Source organism: Dermacentor albipictus, chromosome 7 (genome assembly GCF_038994185.2).
Source record: "Dermacentor albipictus isolate Rhodes 1998 colony chromosome 7, USDA_Dalb.pri_finalv2, whole genome shotgun sequence".
NCBI classification, from domain to species: domain Eukaryota; kingdom Metazoa; phylum Arthropoda; class Arachnida; order Ixodida; family Ixodidae; genus Dermacentor; species Dermacentor albipictus.
Genome location: NC_091827.1, coordinates 61,574,523 through 61,594,989, shown reverse-complemented (window position 1 = coordinate 61,594,989; position 20,467 = coordinate 61,574,523). Strand labels below are relative to the sequence as shown.

The 20,467-nt window shown below is 45.9% G+C and overlaps 2 protein-coding genes across 6 annotated transcripts in view; one reads left to right on the top strand and one right to left on the bottom strand.

The window, feature by feature from the left end:
• LOC135904733 (uncharacterized) overlaps positions 1–5,853 on the bottom strand; it is a 61,149-nt gene extending 55,296 nt beyond the window's left edge. For all 3 annotated transcript variants that reach the window (XM_065435671.2, XM_065435672.2, XM_065435675.2), the window contains exons 1-2: positions 5,763–5,853; positions 4,824–4,880 (exon numbers count right to left, since the gene is read on the bottom strand). In XM_065435671.2, coding sequence (XP_065291743.2) covers positions 4,824–4,827 — 4 coding nt within the window. In that variant the 5' untranslated portion in view covers positions 4,828–4,880; positions 5,763–5,853. The remainder of the gene's footprint in view (positions 1–4,823; positions 4,881–5,762) is intronic.
• LOC135904734 (ipis-1-like) overlaps positions 1–19,701 on the top strand; it is a 196,699-nt gene extending 176,998 nt beyond the window's left edge. For all 3 annotated transcript variants that reach the window (XM_070522306.1, XM_070522307.1, XM_065435677.2), the window contains exons 2-3: positions 5,689–5,828; positions 18,467–19,701. In XM_070522306.1, coding sequence (XP_070378407.1) covers positions 5,689–5,828; positions 18,467–19,614 — 1,288 coding nt within the window. In that variant the 3' untranslated portion in view covers positions 19,615–19,701. The remainder of the gene's footprint in view (positions 1–5,688; positions 5,829–18,466) is intronic.
• Positions 19,702–20,467: the final 766 nt, after the last annotated feature.

The following is a 20,467-nucleotide window of genomic DNA, read 5'->3' as shown; positions in this document are numbered from 1 at the left end:
GCGCGAGTAAGAGCGGTTGCGAGAGAGGAAAGGTGGGGATTTTCGCACTGCCTATAGGCACTCTGCCTAGGTACTACAGATGAGTTTCTTAGTGCGTGTTGTATGCGCTTGTCGCTAGGTGTGCCGGCAGAAGTCGCGAGGAGCGGTATTGCTGAACTTAGCATCGCAAGTTGGCGGCTCGACGCAGTTATATTTATTCAATCGTGTGTTTTACTAATTAAAACAACGTGTCATTATTTCGCATTATTAATGCGTCCCAGGGGAGTATAAGATCGGCTGTCCGCGATAGCGGACAGCCAATTTTCTATGCGAAAAGCCCCTGGCACGCTACGGCTTCCGCGGCCCCAACCCACGGGCCGCCCTGCTTCCAGCTTTTATCTCCCCGCTACCGATTGGGTGCCCAGGAGATCCTGCGCCGCCTACTTTAATATAACCTCAGGTGCTCTCCTGAGGTCTCCGTTTGACGGTTACATGTGACCTCCTGGAGCCCTGCCTGCAAAAAATGCAATCAGTCATCGCACCTAAAAAAAGCGACCCGCGATTTTTACAACACAAGTCAGATCCTTGCTTGCCCCTTCAGACACAGCGATCACCAAATGGGGCGTCCATGCCCACTGCATCACCGCGTATACCGCCAGCGGCGGAGCGTGAACAAACTGGACCGCACTCCGCAATGCCGGCATGCCTAGGGGACAAACGCACACAACACGCGTTAAGCAACCTCCTCCGTTTTGCCTAGGCAGACTCACATATTCAAGGAGCAAATGCCCCCAGATTTTCTCTCTTGCACCCGCTCTTACTCGCGCAGGCGCGAGTAAGAACCGGTGCAAGAGAGAAAAAAAGCGGCCCACCCCGCTGTACCTACTAGCAATTGTAAAAACGCTCCCCCTGCAGTTCACAGCGGCTTCAAGGTTTTTGGCCAAGACTGTACCTACTAAAGCGCAAGAAGGTGCCCTGCACAAGTTGTGGCTATGTTAAATTACTTTTCACTTTGGTCGCTACAAAAAACACAATGTTCTTCTACAGACAGGAGTCGTTCAGGCATTACTCGTATTCTTGCAGTGGAAATGAAAAGTGCTTAAGGGAAGCGCGAATACTTTATCTCAAGACCAATCCGAACGTCACCTATTCAATACATTCAAAACGCAGCAGTGATATTGTGAGATGATACCTTGACCGATTTGAATCAAATGTATCAAATTTGAGAGGGAAAGTTTTCTGTTAAAATTAGGAAGAGGTAGTTTTATATAGACAACTGATTTTACAAGAAATAAAGAATTATTGGTAAGTTAAAGTAATGGAAGCCTGAAATTTACAAATGCGTACCTCAGCATCGAAAGCAGACATCGCATTTACGTTAAATGAATCCGCTGGATCACGTAAAACTGACAAATTCTGTATATAACGTTACTGCATACGTCAATTTGTTGCAAAGTTCAGAAGGGTTTGCAAAAGTATTACTAACAAATTTCTTTCATATTTCAAAGCACTGTGTGATACATCAATTTTCTTGGCTGCAGATGTAGTATTAGGTGCAGTTTACAGATTTGTCATATCGTTTTTCACTTCCGATTTACAGTATTACATTCTTGATAGTCTTGTTTCTCGAAATTTTACAATTGTTAACATCTAATAATAATTAGACGGCAAAGATAAAAAACTCGCAGTTTCGCCCAAAACGCGAAGCATGCATTGCGATAGCAAATTAGTGGACAACTATACTAAGTAAGGACAGTAGCTTTATCGGCCGTATAAGCTTGTAAACATTCGCTTACTAAATAAACAAGCATGTTATAACCCACGCACAGGCAAACCTGAACACACCACACTCGATGACCGCGGCTATGCCGTCAAAAGGGCTGCGTGAGGAAGCGCGGCAGAAGCGGCGAGCGAAGTGCTGCCATTCGCCTCAACACAATCTGAGCGGCAAGAACGCAGCACGCACGCAGCTATGGCCGTCGGCTCCTTTGGCGAACCTAGACTCTGTCCGCGCATAGCAGATTGCTGTCAAAATATGGCACGCGGGGTCTCACCATATGCAGCAGCCGCCGGAGTAGAATTACCCCCCCCCCCCCCCTCCCTTTCCATCACTCCCTTTTCCCCGGAGCCTTCGAGCGACGGAAGATGGCGCGCTTACTCCCCGCTTTCCTCCGTTGCACGCGTTAGATTAAGCCGTGGTCGTCAGCTCACCGTCGCATGATTTCACTTGCCCATACAGGATACGGTACGCAGCGACGATGTTATCGCCTTTGGAGTCTATACAGAACATAACAACGACGGCGGCGGCGCACATTCGCCTGGAGTGGCCATATAATATAATTTTTTTATTTATTCATTTAGTTTGCTTGTACAAGAAACCAAAGGGTCCCGGACAAAATGCGCTTTCTTGCACCTGACTTGGCGAACTGTACACGGAGGACACAGCACTATAAAGCACAAGAATTGCTGTGGCAATGAAATTACACTTCGTAATATTACCTTTTTCCTTTCAGTGTAGCAAAACCTACTGTATTCGGTGCAGCGGTAGCCGCGAAAATCGATTTCTCCGTTCCCATGTATTTAGGGGACAGCGCCCGAACTATGCTTCAAACATCACTTACAGCGCATACGTAGACAAGGGACCAAAAGAACCACAAATACAAGTCGTTCTTTTGGTCTATTGTCTATGCATGCGCTGTAAGTGATGTTTGAAACATTGGAATACCAACTAGCCCATACCGAAACCTTGCTTCAGTAAGCTTTGCTCTAGAGGTTATCAGACTGAACCAATTTGATCGGGCATTCGGCGTGCGCGTTTTGTACAGCAGCTATACAAATCTTGGCGCACCGACGGAACCTGCCAAAGAAACAACTTCTGAACATCGGGCGAAAATCAGCCTTGCATGTCACTAGCGTATTCTTTAGCACAGGAGCCAGTTTAGGGCTAGGTCTGCCGTAAACTTCCGCCATCAAAATGAAACGGAAACTACGTCACGGCCCGACGTAGCGATGTCCAGCCTGCCTGCTTGAAGCCAAATGGGCAGCCATCTTTGAACCATTTTCTTCCTTTTCACGATGTATTCCGGGCCACTGCAGCTTACCATTTGGCAACCAAAATCACCTACTAAGAGGCGACGCACTAATGTTGGGGAGAGAAACACCCCTTTCGAAACGTTCCTTTAATGACCGAGTATCGGGCACGGAGCGCTCTTGCACCTATTTTACCCCGCAGCAACGTTAGATAAGGAACAAAAAGGCCGTCAGTGGTTAGACAAGGGCTCCCAGAGAGGCCACATCTAATTTTCTTAATTGATCCCCTTTTCCAAATTATAAGCCCAACAAGTAGCCCAGCACCAGGATGGGTACCATCTGTACCCACAATACAAACCGGTGGCTTTCCAGCGGCACCAGGATTCGAGCACAGTCCCTCCCGAATGCGAGGCAAATGCACCACCTACGAGGCGACCACTGCAGGCGGCGTGCATAACACAGTGACAGCGTCTTTCGGCTTCAGAAAAGACACGCCGAGGCGTATTTGGAACGTTCGTATGGCTGTATGCCTCACAAATGTTCGAATCGTTTCGTGACGTGAACTTCCGCAAAGAGAGAAGAGCTACCTGAAGCCGAGCCAATTCAAGCTAGTGACATGGCACGTGCCTAGATATTGACTACCAATCTAAAAAAAAAAAGGATGACCAAGATAATCAACGTCCGCGCACATTTTCGTAAAGGGGGCAAAAACGACTCAGAAATTGCTACGCGTTTCGCCTGAACCTGGCCGGCTTCCATGTCGGCTCAAGAAGCAATTCTGGTAGCGGCAGACCCAGCCACAAGCCGCCTTTTACGGTACAACACTAATATTGAGGCGGCCATAAACAAAAGGTAACCAAACGCGGATGTCGCTGCTAATGCAGACCACGGCGCAGGGCCGAAGCAACGAAAACTTGAGTGACGCAATCTGCACTGTTCGAACTGTTGGCGCGATGCGATAAAAGCGCAGCTGCCATAGACGTAACAAGCGGCGTTGCACGATATGCAAGTCACGACAGAAGCGCACAGGTCTACGTCAGACTTAATTGTACGAATCAGAGAAAACAGCAACTTAGTTCCAACAGTCCTTTTTTCTTTTACTGCCTGCGAGAGATTGTGCAATTCGGTCAATTTACGGGATTTTTTTGAAGAGACGGACACTGGTTGCGTTGCGAATCTCGACGTCGCAGCAGCTAAATAAAAGGAATTTACCAATTAACGTTTTAATAATTCCCTTTAAGGCCCATTGCAAAATTAAGTCGGCCAGTAGTGAAGTGACGTTTGCTTAGGAGAAATCGTAAAACAAAACTACCTTTGATATACCGGACTTTAAAGCATGCTGCCAAGTACATTGGTCTCTTAACTCTTCACGAGAAGGGTACGCTAAACAGTTCAGGATAGTCTTAGCTGTAACACCAATTCATGCTTTATCAGAGTTCGGATACGGGATATCTCAGAAGTGCCGTTAGCTTTAGTATTTCTGCGCTAAGCAGACATCGTGGCACTATGCTCCTCAGCTTCAATTTCGCAAAGCAATGGATAAGTTAGAAATCAATAAATATATATCTTTAATTAGCTGCCTGAAAATTGTGACCCCTCGTGCAAGTAACTTCCACATTGTCAGTAAATTTACCTAGACAGAGTAATAGCGCAATATATGCTACAATACATTTTTTATTGGTATAAATTAAAAAACAACAGTATTATATGCCAACCAGAAACGTGTGCGTGCGTGTGTGCGTGCGTACGTGTGTGCGCGTACGTGCCTTTGCGTGCGCGTGTATGTGTGCGTGTGACGCTGAAAACCAACTTACTCATGTTGAATGTGCGCTCGAAGTTTGCCTATACAGAGCTCTGGCTGCTTGATCAACCTGCAAAAAAAGGGTGAATGGTTGCTTCAGAAGACAAACACCGGAAGTGCAGGAACGTCTGCTCCTGCAGCAGAGTTTATTCGGATCAAAAGGAACACACGGTTGGCGAGTAACGATAGGCGCCTAAGAGTTAAAAAGTGTCGCCACTGCGAGAATAACTTTCAACTTCATTTGCCGTCCATTGTACATACAGATGACAGGGACAGAGATTCGCTTAATTCGGATTGGCGAGATCGGCGTTCCCTATGAGTATGATTGGCAACACGAGTCAAAACTGCATAAACGGTCTAGTAGTTATTCGTTAAATATTGGTTAAAAAAGCAGTAGGAGGGCATAAAGGTTCGTTCATAATTGCGCTGGCAGCGGTTCATACCACCGAGGCAGCGGGGTCTTCACTTGTTTCTCTTATTGCAGGCGTCACGCGTGGTACATTTACCCGAGAATGGCAGAGATTCGGTCTCATCGATAAGACAATGCAATACTTAGCGCGAATAGTATACACGGAACAAGGAAGCTAACTTCAACAGACACACATGCAGTAAAGCAATGTGCGAAACTCTAACGGACATTCATTCGAAAACGATAGCTCTTCCTTTAGAGGAAAATAAAGACGGGAAGCTTGCGCACAGAGCAAACAGCAACACAATATTCGTGGCTTCAGCTGTAATCCTAGTAGAAGTGCCTTCGTTCTTCGATGAAATAGTACATTTCTGAATAGTATCTGTTGATGTTAGCGTACGTTTGCATCTCTTTCATTAGACCATGTTTGTTCACGCTATTCTCTGCATCATCTTTTTCTCTGCCACAGGGACAACACGACGCTGTGGACAAGACGCGACCACTCACGCAGCATCGGTACCCTGGTTAAAGACGGGGCCTCACCTGAAATCTCCGGGTTGCGTGACCGCCCTGACTGCGTCCAACGGTTCGAAGGAGAGCTCGTGCTTGGTAGGCTTCGTTTTCATCAGCCGGCTTGATGATGATGATGATGATGATGATGATGATGATGATGATGTCCTTGATGAGTTTGGCGCTTACCCACTCGCTGGGACTGGCCAAGAGTCGGGCAGACTTTGCTTGTGTATTCAGAAAAGGAGGTAAAAATCTAAAATTTTGTTAGACGAATTTAGGCGAGGGAAAATCCAAACGGTTCAGTAGATTGTCATGCTACGTAGAGGAAAAAAAAATTATCTTTAATATATCAATGAGGCAATAGAGGAGGAATGAATAGAATGATATGGTCATCAATGAAATCGGTTTGATTCAATAATAAATTTTTCTAAGGCAAAGCACACATTCCTGTGTGAGTGCCCAAGCACAGACGCTCCGAAAGACAGCAGTACCGGAGTGTTCAATGGCAGACCAAGCTGTCGCACTGTAATTTCTAATGTCATTTTCCTCATGGAGGAGAAACGCCGCTTCCGTCTGTTCTTCTAATTTATAGTGATGATGATCACCCTAAATTCATTGGCACATATCCACTCAGGCGTCTTGGCCAAGATTCGGATAGATTTTAGATATGTGCTAAGGGAATAAACTTAAGGAAGGCGCAGTTCACCTCTTCCCCTATCTTTTGACCGCGTTAGTGCTGCAAGAAAAAAATGCCTGAACAAACTCTTCGAAGATTTAAGGTCTGAACGAAAGCTTTTGGGGGGGGGGAGGGGGGAAAGTGTGCATGCATGGTAGAAAGCAGTGCTAACGACACGTTATAGACGGAAGACAGGACGAGCGCCGGGGAACTGCCAACAATTGCTTTCATTTTGCATGCACTAGTAATAGATAGGTTCAAAAGGAAGGGCACTTTGGGAAGAAAACAGAGGGGCAAGTCTTCGAAGGCATAGCCTGTTCTTAAGAGAACCTGTCTTTCTTTGTTTTGGGCCCCTTACCTTGGGAATTAGCCACGTGGTTGTTTTCTCCGCTGTCCAATAACGCACGAGGTAAAACGAATAAATTCCCGGTTAAATTCTCTATGTTTTCGTTTCTTCTTTTGTGAACTTTTCACTTGGTTGTTGTTGATTTCAGATGAACACGTAGGGTCGCCTTTCAACTGCCCTTACCTTAGAGGTGTTCTATCTCCTCTAATTTAAGGGCATTTTTGCAATTGGCAAAATTGAAAATTTTCAGAAAATGAAGCTATAATGTTTACAACACTAACTCAGCAATGAAAGATGATGTTATAATTATGTAAGATGCATATCATAGTGCATCTGAAGCGTGCAAAATGCATATGCTCCATATGAGTCTAAATAATTCTTTAATACGAAAATATAGATTTTGCAGAACCCTCGTGCGCAGCGTAAGAAAATGACATATTGAATTTTTCCGCTTTGAATGATCTAAAGGGTGTAGTTTACAGTGGCGCGATATCTTTTCTTGATGCAGATATTAATTTTTAATCTTCGTGCTTCTATACTTTTCAAACTTTCGAATATTTGATAATTTTAAAAAGAAAACGTAAGCCCTAGCTAAATCAAAATTCTGCTTCCAAGCGTCATTAGAATTTAACTTTCTGTCTCAAATGCAACAAATTTCCATAAAATAGGTCCAGGGATTATCCCTGAAAAAAGTTTTTGCGTTTTACATGTAATTGAATAGGCCGCGTGGGAGTTAGGCCCGAGCTAAAGCTTCCTCTTGAGGAATTGCTGCGACCGTGGATATTAACACGTTCTAGTGAAAGAGAAGTGCGGAGTTGTAGCGTTAACAGTAATACTGTTACCTGAACTATTTTCTAATTACAGAAGTTCTATTATTGTGAAATAATGTCCTTCAATAAAAAAAAATGTATCACAGAACTCATCTCACAGCGACTGTCGATGGTACTGTGATTAGCATTCAAGCTATGTTGCGACACACCGTATTGCTTAAGTCGCGTCTGTTTAACATCCGTAGCGCGGTAGCTTTGAAACTTTTGTTGCTTCAGCTGTATGCGACAAACTCCGGTAACGTCCCGCTTTGCTGTAACGCTCCCATGCCTGATCACCCATGAGCATTGCGGGAGGATGCCGACGTTATGACGTTGAAGGCATTACGACGAAGAATTGACGTCAATGGCGTGCTAAAGGCGACATGACGACGGTGGTACAATGACAAAGAGATGAAGATTCCTGCAGATGACGCTGCCACAGCGATGACAACGTGGCGACAACGACATGAGTTTTGTGGAACGACGACGAGTGCGCGTCGACATTCGCGTGACGATGACTGTATAGCCACGAAGGCACAACGTAGCTGTAATGACGACGATTGCAATACCACGTCGGCTTGACATAGACACTATGAGAGCGGATGCGTGATAACGACTGTGCGACGAAAACGTTTTGATTGCAAAGGTATGACAACGGCGGCATAATTACGATGGAATGACGACAGCGTGATTACGATTGAATGATCATGAAGGATTGACGTTGATGGATCGACGAAGGTGGCGTGATGACAAAGAGATGACGTTACTGGAGCGATGACGATGATATAATGACATTGTGTACAATGATAGTTTGACAGCAATGGTATCACATATCCGATGTCGAAACACGCTGTTGAAGTGAGAGTGACGACAATGAAACGACCATAATGACATCGTGACGATGGTACGTCAATGAATGCGTAACGACGACGCAATGACGACGACGGCACGCCGACGGTATAACGACAATTTGATGACGACGAACGTGTGAGGACGATGGCGTGGCGACGGCTGCATCTCGAAATCTGCACGACGAAGATGACATGACAAGAGTCGGTTGACGATACTGTAGCGGCGGCGATGACACGGACACGAGGGCATGACAATGACGGTACGATAAACGGATGTGCGATAGTGACTGCCTGGCGGCGACGCAATGAAAACGATGGCGTGACAATGGCGGCATAATCATGGATAAAGGACGACGGTCTGACTAGGCTAGAATGACGAAGGAATGACGTCGATGGAACATCGAAACCTCTACGACGGCGACGGCATGACGAAAATGGTGTGACGACGATGGTGCGTGGACGACGACGTCACGAAAACTACGTCACAATGAATGTACAACGACGAATGTATGACGTCGATGGCACGACAACGGTATCCAGACAACGGGACGATGAGGAGTGTATGACGAAAATGGTGTGAAGAAGACACTCTCAAGAAGTCTGTGTGACGGTGATGGCGTGAGGACAAGGGCATGGCGAGACTATGATGACGAAGCTGTCTTGACAAGGGTGGAATGACAAGCACCTCATTACGACGAAGGTATGACATCAAACGCATGACGGCTGTATGACGACGATAGCGGGAGGATGGCTGTATTACGAGAGTAGACTGACAAAGATTGACCGACAATGATGCAACAACCACCATGACGCGACGACCTAGAGCACATTCACTGCCCTAACAGTTACTTTGCAAAAAGACAGGCCTGAGATTCAATACGCTGCAAAGAATGTCCAATTAACTTGAGTGCTACAGACCTGGTTTACTACTATCTCATCGTCTTAAATGTACTCTCACGTTAACAACAATCAATGGAACACCCTATTACAACTCTTCTTTCTCAGGAAACGCCCATCGTCTTGCGCCACCTCAAACTAAACTCACAGCTTGCAGAATATTCATTAGGACAGTTCGCGAATATGCAAACATTTCATGGCTCCTAAACGCGGAACATAATGCTAATAAACTTGAAGACATCCAAAGAAAAGCGGTTAGGTCTATTTTTAAGAAATGTAAAATTTCAGACTCACTCATCAAATTACTACGAGTAAAGCGATTGGCTTTCTTAGCCTTGAAAGCAGATTGAAAGTAACATGATTACAATTAATGCACCAGCTTCTTCTCAACCAGGCAAACATGTATGAACAAAACTAAAAACGTTTCTTTCTATACCGTCAGGAATGTTTACACGCAACAAGCACTCTTTGACACCCCCTGAATATAGGCATCATTCTCACTACCTGAAATTTCCGGGCTTTCCAGCAGCAGTAAGGGATTGGAATAAGGTTGACCAATTACCTGCTAAAACATATTCCATAAACCAGTTCACAATGACTCTCGAGGAATCTTTACTTGCACAGCGCGATTAAGTCACATTATTAGAATTTCTGAAGCTGTAACTTATAAATAATTGCTTATTTTGTTCCATTCATTTGTTTTGTGGCATTGTGACGTGTAGCATATATTGTATATTGATCTACTGATGTTATACATTTTATATACGGTGCAATGATTTTTAAATTTTCGGTATTTTTTAATGTCGCATATGGCATGTAGCATAGTTATTGTCCTTGAGCTGAATTACTCGAAGACGTGGACACTATCACTAGCCCGAGAAATTAGACAAAATTAACAAAACATACTGATCCACTCATTAATAACTTTATGGCGCACATTATCATTTTCGTATTGTAGCGGGTGAGTTTTCAAGATGTTTAAGGCTTCGAAATAAAAATGCGGTTTCTTTCCGAATACTAGGCTAAAAGAACACGCAACAGGGTGTTTTCTTGGGGGCGCAGGCTCAGCGTAAGTATGCTCTTTGGCGATTCTTTGGGATCAGCGTTCATCATCATCACCATCATCATCATAAGCCTGGTTACACCCACGGCAGGAAAAAGTCCTCTCCCATACTTCTCCAGCTACCCCGGTCATGTACTGATTGTGGCCATGTTGTCCCTGCAAACTTCTTAATCTCATCCGCCGACCCTTATTTTCTGCCGCCCCCTACTACGCTTGCCTTCCCTTGGAATCCAGTCCGTAACCCTTTATCACCATCGGTTATCTTCCCTCCTCATTACATGTCCTCCCCATGCCCATTTCTTTTTCTGGATTTCAACTAAGATGTCATTAACTCGCATTTGTTACCCCACCCAATCTGCTCTTTTCTTATCCTTTAACGTTATACCCATCATGCTCCTTTCCATGGCTCGTTGCATCGTCCTTAACTTAAGTACAACCCTTTTCGTAAGCCTCCAGATTTCTGCCGCGTACATGAGTACTGGTAAGACACAGCTGTTATACACTTTTCTCTTGGGGGATAATGGCAACCTGCTGTTCATTATCTGGGAATGCCTGCCAAACGCAGCCCAGACCATTCTTATTCTTCTTATTATTTCAGTCTCATGACCCGGATCTGCGGTCACAACCTGTCCTAAGTAGACGTATTCCCTTACCAATTCCAGTGCCTCGTAAACTGCTGCTCTTTTCCGAGACTGTTAGCCATTACTTTAGTTTTCTGCAGATTCATTTTTAGACCCACCCTTCTGCTTTGCGTCTCCAGGTCCGTGAGCATGTATTGCAATTGGTCCCCTGAGTTACTAAGCAAGGCAACATCATCAGCGAATCGCAAGGTATTAAGATATTCTGCATTAACTCTTATCTCCAATTCTTCCCAATCCAGGTCTCTGAATACCTCCTGTAAACACTTGGTGAATAGCATAGGAGAGATCGTAACTCCCTGCCTGACGCCTTTCTTTATTGGGATTTTGTTGCTTTCTTTATGGAGCACTACTGTGGCTGTGGAGCCGCTATAGATATCTTTCAGCATTTTTACATTCGGCTCGTTTGCACCCTGATTCCGTAATGCCTCAATGACTGCTGTGGTTTCGACTGAATCAAACGCTTTCTCGTAATCAATAAAAGTTATATATAAGGGTTCGTTATATTCCGCACATTTCTCTATCACCTGATTGATAGTGTGAATATGGTCTACTGTTGAGTAGCCTTTACGATCAGCGTTAGTAAGACGATATTGCACAGTATATACCAAGACAGAGAGAGAGAGAGATAATTTGTTAGAAATGCAGAGAGGTCGGCCTGAGCTAGCACGGTCTCGCCTGATACTCTGCAAAGGGGAATAAGGAAAAGGGACAAAAATGAATGATGAAAGATGATGATGAGGACAGTAAGAAGGGATGCATGTGTACACTAACACACCGATTTGATTAAACCCTTGTGTCTATAGTCCGACAATCTTCCACTAGTCCAGGAAGGAAGGAAGGAAAAAGTGGAGAAGGAAAGGCAGGGAGGTTACCAGTTTAGCTCAACCTATTTACTACCCTACACATAGGAGCGGGGTGGGGGGATGAAAGATTGGGAAGGGAGAGAGATATCACTGTCACAGCCGCTTGCCCGATCCCGTATCTTTCAAAAAACCGAAGTAGTCCCTATGTCGCCTTCAACTGCGATGTCTTCTGTCGGCGACATGTGAACATCGTTTCGAGTGACAATGGTCTAGCGTCAAGGTGCGCTAGAACGGATGCCAGGGACTCCAGGAACCAGAGCATCCTTTCTAGCTATTGGTGCTACAGCACGGTCACACATGGCAGACAAAAAAGTAATTTCAGGCAATGTTTGCCTGCCCATGCCCGCTAGCGCAGAAGCCAGCGTCTTCCACTGTGATGCGTAGAGAAGGCAGTCGCAAAAAAGAAAAAAAAAATGTTGGAGGGTCTCGGACACAGGCCAGGGCTGACAGCTCGGGCTGTCGGCCCGACCGACGGTATGTGCATAGCGTCGAGTGAAGGTGACGCCCAGGCGAATCCGATGAAGCCTGCCTGCAACGATGACATTAACATTAAAGTTGTAGTACTTAGGGGTTGTTACAATATACGACGAAAGCATTAGCGGCACTTATATGCAAATTCCTGAAACATAAGAAGGTTATGTAGGGCAGCGAGCTTTGTGGTTTGCTCTTCGGTACACCCATTGCGCCATAGTTTATCGCTCATAGTAAGCGTGTGTTTTCTGAAATTCCAAATCTGTTTTTATTTTTTTTGCAATGTTTTCTTCCAACCTTTGTTACAATCGACTGCTTCGCATCCGCCTTCAGGCGTGCTACATCTTGTCTCTGTGGGACGTTTTAGTTCGTGACGCTCCTGCCCATCACCACGCTGTTTACACCAACGTCGCCCTCAGTTACGAGGCTTCAGCCATAGTGTGTTATAGCCCACGCACCAACGTGGCCTACTGTTCCCCGCCGCCCGGTCTGCAACGCCCCATAAACGGTGGAACTAGCTGCGATATCCGCTGCATGCGACGCCGTCCTCAAGCCTCCTTTTGCAATCTTCACTTATCACACTGCTTACACAAACTCCTCGGTCTTTATGGAAGCCTGCGAGTCTGTATAGAGGACGTTTATACAGTGGTCAAACAGATAACCAATTCATGCTAGTTGAGGTCCAATTCAATGAGCGTTGGCAGGTCAGTCACAGGAAAGAGCTGGTAAAAAAGAAGACGGTGCCAGTGTTGTGCTCTTCTTTGCCTGTGTTCTTCTCCGTTTAGCGCTGTTACCTTCCAAGATATGAATTGCCACCAACTCGCCCAAGTTTCTTATGTAGTAACGAATACAAGTTTATTGAGCATTTCACATACCCCATGCCGCAATCGTGAAATAACAAAATTACTATGTTAGCAGGCACTCTTGACAAATCGTGATAAGTTTTGTAGTATAATCAGTGAAAACTAAGCAGGAAGTGAATTATGCCACAAGATTCCCACAAATGCAGCAAGTCACAATGCGCATTTAACATGCGGAAGTTCTCGCGCTATTAGAAGCTCATATAAACAATACCGGTATAGATCATTGTATTTGTCCCATCTCTAAATTTTTACATGCACCGATCTGGTCCGGCAATATCCCCATTGTGCCATTTTTGCAACGCATTAGAGACGATTGAGCACTACTTAATGGAATGCCGGCGTTTCTCCTGCATGAGGAAAATGACATTAGAAATTACAGTGCCACAGCTTGGCCTGCCATTGAACACTCCGGTACTACTGTCTTTCGGAGCATCTGTGCTTGGGCACTCACGCAGGAATGTCTGCTTCGCCTTAGAAAAAGTTATTATTGAATCAAACCCATTTCATTGGTGAACGTACTATTCCTTCCATTCCTCCTCTATTGCCTCACTTATATATTATAGACAATGATTTTTTTCCTCTTCATAGCATGACAGTCTACTGAACCGTTTCGATTTTTCCCCGCCTAAATTCACGTAACAAAATTTTAGATTTTTACCTCAATTTTCTGAACACATAAGCAAAGTCTGCCCGACTCCTGGCCAATCCCCGAAAGTGGTTAAGCGCCAAACTCATCAAGGACATCATCATCACCATCGTCATCGGCATCATCATCATCATGTAGTGGAGCTCATCATCATCATCATAATCATCATCATGAGCATCATCATCAGCCTCGTTCCGCCGACTGCAGGGCAAATGCCTCTCCCATGCTTCTCCAACTACCCCGGTCATGTACTAATTGTGGCTGTGTAGTGGAAGAAGAAGTATTTTAATGATTGGAAAGTGCAGAGAGGTCGGCCGGATAATGGAGCATCTGGCCTGCTACTCTACGTAAGGGAAGGGGAAGAGGGGAAGAAAAAGGGTCACAATGGGGGATGATAATGGGAGGAACTGAAAAAAATACTAGAGGGCACTCTTGCGCTAGTACCAGTGGATGCTCCGAGTGCGGCTCTTCAGCGCGCATGGGGATGTCGGGCAGTCAATAGAGTTGCTTAAAATTCGTCCTCCTGAATACGAACGAACCTGTTGATATTTTCTTTCTTAAAGCTGTCCTTTCTTTCTTTGGCGATTTGTTTTACGACCGTGATTTGTTTAGTTCAATTTCTACTTTCTTCTTTTGAACGACTATGAAAAATTACAAGCGAGGATGACCGCTTAGATGGATGAATGGAAAAAATTTATTGATGTGCATCGAAACGTGCACTCCCCGCCCCCTCCCGTCGGGACAGAAAGACCTAGCCTCTTGGCCATGTCGCGGACCCGTTGAGCAAAAAGAAGAAAGAAAAAGAAAACAACAACGTATTGTCGATTATTGTTGCTTACCGAGCAAAATCCAGACTTAGCAACAGGCACGCTCGAAATTCCTGAAACTAGCTGAAGTGCTGAAAACTGCACACTAAAATGAAATATTTGCAAAAGTGAGACACTTGACTACTGGGAGACGATGTGGATGGATGGATGGATGCGAAACTTTAATAAAGTCCTGAGGTACGCGACTCAGCGCGCTGCGGGCCGCTCCCACGTTGGGACAGTCAGGCCTTGCCCGACCGCCGCATCGTGGGCCCTCTGGACAGCCCATAGTTGCACCCCGGCATCAGGGCTCTTGATAGCGGAGAGCGGAGACGATGTGAGTGTTCACCGCAATCCCTACTTCGGCTCCGTATAGGGTGGCAAACCGCACAATCGTCGGGTTGACCTCCCCACCTTTCGTCTCCTTGCTTTCTGTCTTTCTCTCTTGGCGGAGCCACAACATCGTGGGTAACTGTGCCACACAGGTAGCGCCAGCCACCGCGATTAATTGATAACCTCCTGTGTATAGACGTGATCTCCGAAATGACTACCGTTGCATCTCATAGTCCCTCTTTCCTGCGGTCAGGCGACGCCTTTGAATACAGTTTGGCTCCTAGGGAACGCCGGTGTCGGGGAGGGAGCGCCCTAGGTACCTTGCGTCGCCAAGGGGCGTAGCCGGGTAGCCGCGCTCGTGATGTTTTAAATGAGCAAGCGCCAGACAGCAGCAACCTCCCCGCTGTTTGTCGCTCCTTGACTTTTTTCCGAACGCGCTTGGTTCAACGTGGACGTTGCAGTGAACGCACTGACGCGCGCCTCCTGTCTGGCAGTGTGCAACGCATTCCTATCAGAGCTTGCCCAACAGTTGGCGTGTCATTACGCGCTTCCGAGTTGAGCAATAATGCGCCAAATCGACGAAGTCCGGAGATAACGACTACCCGTTAGCATGTTACTCACAGCGGTGTTTGCAGGCGTTGCGTCGGAGCAGGAGGCATCGGAATCCCTCAACTCGCTCAGTTTCGCACCAGTGCTGATCGTGGAAAGACGGACGTTTGTCGTTGACACTTCGGTTACTGCTCACAGGTGGGTTGGTGGTACCGATGCCTAGACTATTGCTCGTGTGCGTTATTGCTGAGACTTTCACAGAGAGTACGAAAGAGGACGCTAGTGTTGTGGGTCTATATATTCCTATGTATTGCTGGGTTATGTACGTAGCTTCTTTGTAACTTATGGGGCTGAAAATTTTCTCTCGTTGCGCGCAGTCATTATTAATTTACTGTGAAACATCCCTTATGCATGAAATGTAATGAGCCGTGAGATGATTCCCAGCAAACTTCACCACGTGAGCAAAAGTTGTAGTGCGCGTGTCATTACCTTATATTAGAGATAATGTGAGGCCAATGTTTAGGGATCCCACAAAACGGCTGCTTCGTTTATGCTTGCATTTGGCACTGAAACTCGCCTGCTTTGGCAACGAGGAAAGTAGATGCACCTGCACAGGTAGAAAATGAAACTAAAACTGTTATTAAAATTTTGAAAAATTAGCAACATGAGAACGGCTAAGTCGAGCATGATTCTGTCCTCGACTAAACACCCTCCTATTTTTACGCTGCTTTCATGCTGACATAGCATAACAACACGCTCGAGAATGTCATCCGCCGAACTTAAAAGGCCTGATTGGAGCTCATGTTTAGAGCATCCGGCTGTTTATTTCCCTAAAGATGGCCATGATTGTTTAGCTTTCATTGGGTGGACAAAAAGTACTTTGCGAACAGTTGCTCCTGAGGAACCCAGAGCAAGGAACGGTTTGCACGCAGATGAGCCTTTCTTTGTTAGATATGATACTCACAAACACACTTTGTTCCCTTTGCTCAGAAGTACCACTGAACTTCGTGTCACCTTAGCTGGGTGCGTTGAATGGACATTCCGCTTACCTTGATTATGCCTGGGATTTCGGCAAACAAAAGTGTCAGCCAAGCCCAAACTTAAACCGAAACTACGTCGTCTCTTAAAAAAACTCAGTGCCCTTCCACTCTGTGAAGAAGCGTGATCAGCGAAGCTGTGTATGTGGGCCCCTTAATGGTGAACTGCACCGTCGCCGCTGGTCGGCCCAGCATTGCACTATCTTCGGGATCGGCCCACGTATGCGGAGTACTTAACGCCTGCTTCTCCTCCTCTGCGGGTCGGCCCAGCATTACACATCTTTGGGATCGGCCCACGTAAGCGGAGTGCTTAATATCTGCTTCACCTCTGCCGCGGGTCAGCCCGGCATTGCACTATCTCCGGGATCGGCCCATGTATGGGGAGTTTTTGCTTACCATCCCAACGACACGAAAATTTCTTTGGACGGTAGAGGTATACAGCTTCGCTGTAAAACAACGATTTACATTCAGTGGACGCACTGGTCGATGGTATGACACTAACTGCTACTATAAGAAATAAGGTTGATCGGTTCTGTAGCACATGGCAAAACGTGAACGAGAATAATTTATAGATAACGCTTCTTTTGTTTAAATAATTAGAAGTGCAATGTTTCATTTATACGTCAACAGGTTCTAAACATGATGGCGCCGACAGACTCGGCAACTCATCATGAATCACGCCAGCATTACACACAGTGGCGAAATGGAAAGAAAAGGGCTTGTTGCAGTGTAACACCTTGTAGAATCAGTATTTGACTTCATGACAGTTTACCATACCCGTACCAATTTTAACTATCGAAGATTTTCAACCGTTTTATGCCCAATGACGCAGTGCCCCCTACACAATAGAGACTGCGAGTGCGCCAAGACAACGCGAGCTTATTTTGTTTCTTTTGGGCGCTTTGCAGCTATTAGACGGTAATGAGTAAGCAATTGATGGATTTAGACATCTCTGCCAATACACAGGCTATGAGAGACGCCATTGTAGGAGGCCACGGCAAGAATAATCGTGGCCATCTGGGATTTATCCTGTGTGGTTCAGCATTCTGCTCTCATTGGAAAAATCGAATGCATACACAGTGATCTCGAATCGTACTTGCGACCTTATGCTTAGTCTTAGAGAAAGTGAGACAGAGACAAAGGAAAGGGGAAAGGCAGGGAGATTAACCAGAGGGGAAGATCCGGTTTTCTACCCTACGCTGGGTAGCAAACCAAACTCCGGTTTGCTACCCTACTCTACCCTACCCTACAGTGTTGCAGTTCTTAAAGGCAACAAAATTGGCAAGCGAATGTAGCCAGAAGTTATGTTTATAGTGCTGCAAGTGCTACTTTGCTGTGCGGTGACACTATGCGGCGACAGTGGCCTACTGTGATTGTATGTCGGTGCTACAGAGCTACAGCGGCAGAGTCCATGGTAGTCGCTACACGACCTAGCATGCATGGTAAAGTATCCAATAAGTGTTGATAATGGTAAGAGCACTGACAGCGTCAACTCTCGGGCAACCTCCTCAATCCCCGAGATTCATTTCTTTCTGTGCTAATGAGTTTAACATCACACACATTTGTCTTACTTATAAACACGCTATTGTAAGCATGGCTGTGCCTCGTGCTGAAAAGCTTTCGCGATGGCATTGTTGCAGCACAAAATTGTGAAATAAAGAAAAAACAGAGACAAAACGTCAAAGCGGTGAATCGTTTGCCATTATTCCGTGTATTTACCAGTTTAACGTGACGGCGAAAGGGCGCGCATTATCATCTTACTAATTGCATTCGAGCTTCTGCAGCCGAACTCTTCTCAATTCACAAGGAATCGCGCAACAAAGATTTTATGGAACGGGATGCTGCGCAGTCCAAGGCTCTGAAAGTGTTCTTTCTTCTTACAGAGGACCTGACCATGGCCGCCAGCTCGCTCGGTTACTCAGTCCTCAATTTCTCTGTGGACCTCTACAAGCAGCTAATGGCAAAGGACCAAGGTGACGGGAACATATTTTTTTCGCCGTTCAGCATCTCTGCTGCCCTCGCGATGGCACTGGGAGGCGCCCGAAGCAACACGGCTGAGGAACTGTCCGCTGTCCTCCATGTCGACGCTGACGAGGTCCACAGTCACTTTGCGAGCTTCTTTTCGAAACTTCCTGATTACGCGTCTGACGTGAAACTTAACATCGCCAACCGGATGTACGCGGAACAGACATTTCCGGTGCTGTCCAGCTACGCTGAGCTCCTTGGCGACAAGTACAACACGACGATAGAGTCTGTCGACTTCACGAACAAGTACGAGAGCGTTCGACAGGTTGTCAACTCGTGGGCCGAGAAGGCGACAGTATCAAGAATTAAGTGCCTCCTTCCGAACGGTACCGTGGATCCGATGACTACTCTAGTACTCGTAAACGCCATCTACTTTAAGGGTTTATGGAGCTCACAGTTCAACTCAAAGTATACGCGATCTTCCGACTTCCATCTGGACTCGAGAAACAAGACGCAAGTTGAGATGATGTTTCAGGAGTCCAGCTTCTCGATGGGCCACTCCGATGATATGGAGGTGGAAGCTTTGGAAATACCGTACCGTGGCAGCAAGACATCCATGGTGCTGCTTCTTCCCAAAGACATCGAGGGGTTGTCCAAATTAGAGGAGCGCTTGACCGCTTTAGCACTTTCCAAGATGTTGGAGAACATGCGCCGGTGTTCCGACGTCAAGCTCTACTTGCCGAAATTCAAGCTGGAACAAGCTGTAAGCCTGAAGGCCAAGTTACAAGCAATGGGGATCAACGACTTCGTCGGACCGGCAATCGATCTTTCTGCCATAAGCAACGCGGGGAAGCCAGTCGCTATCGATGTGATCCACACGGCCTTTGTGGAAGTCAACGAGGAAGGCACTGAGGCTGCAGCCGCTACCGCTGCAGATATCGTGTCCTGTAGCTTGACGATACCGACAGAGGAGCGTAAATTTGCGGTGGACCGGCCGTTCATGTTTCTTATCCGAAGCCATGACCCCGATGTGGTCCTTTTCATTGGCTCCGTTCGCCGTTTGTGAACAAAAAGTGATGTGCAGAAATGTGCAATGTAGCAGTATAAATATTTGCTGTGCAAAATAGGCGCGCACATTATGTGATTTATTCTAGGTTATATTTGCTACAACTATTGATAATAAAAAAATAACATGTAATAATGATTGTTAAGCATTGTGCGTCTCAGTATACCGTCCTCACGTCTGGTAGAACGAACGTCAGTGTTGAATGGTGAATGTCTTGGTCACAAGCAACGTGGCTAACAAAATGTTTTAGTTCGCTCACTCAATGTTTGATGCTATTTCAGTGAGATATCTGTTAGGAAAATTAGAATGTGTATTCAGGTACTGCGCAACACAGGGGTAATGAACGCTAGTCAAGCAGCAGGATACGCGTCCGCCTTCAACTTTATTTTTTCAGGAGCACGGATACTGCCTGTAACCTTTATATAAGTAATGCATTCATATATTAATGATCGTTGCAGTAGGAACTGCGATAGGTGAAGGACGGTCAGTGCACCCTGCACTGACCGACAAGAAAGGGCTGTGATAAATATATATACATAAACATTATATAGATAGTGTTTAGGTATTGGAACTAACCTTGAGAATTTTAGCCAGCGCCACAACTCACGCCATAGGCGGCGGATGTGGAGCACCTTTCTACCGCAGCCGTCACGTCTACTTAGCTTTTTGGGTGAAGGCAACTGGCCGAGAAACCCACACGTGCTACCTGAAGGCTGACAGTGATTGAGCCACACTGACGGCCCCTGGTTTTCCTCCGATCGTCATAAAACATGAAAATTGGACAATGGTCGCTAATGCGCGATACTAATCTGTCAACTTTACATATCACAATTTCCAACCTTGCAATCAGCAC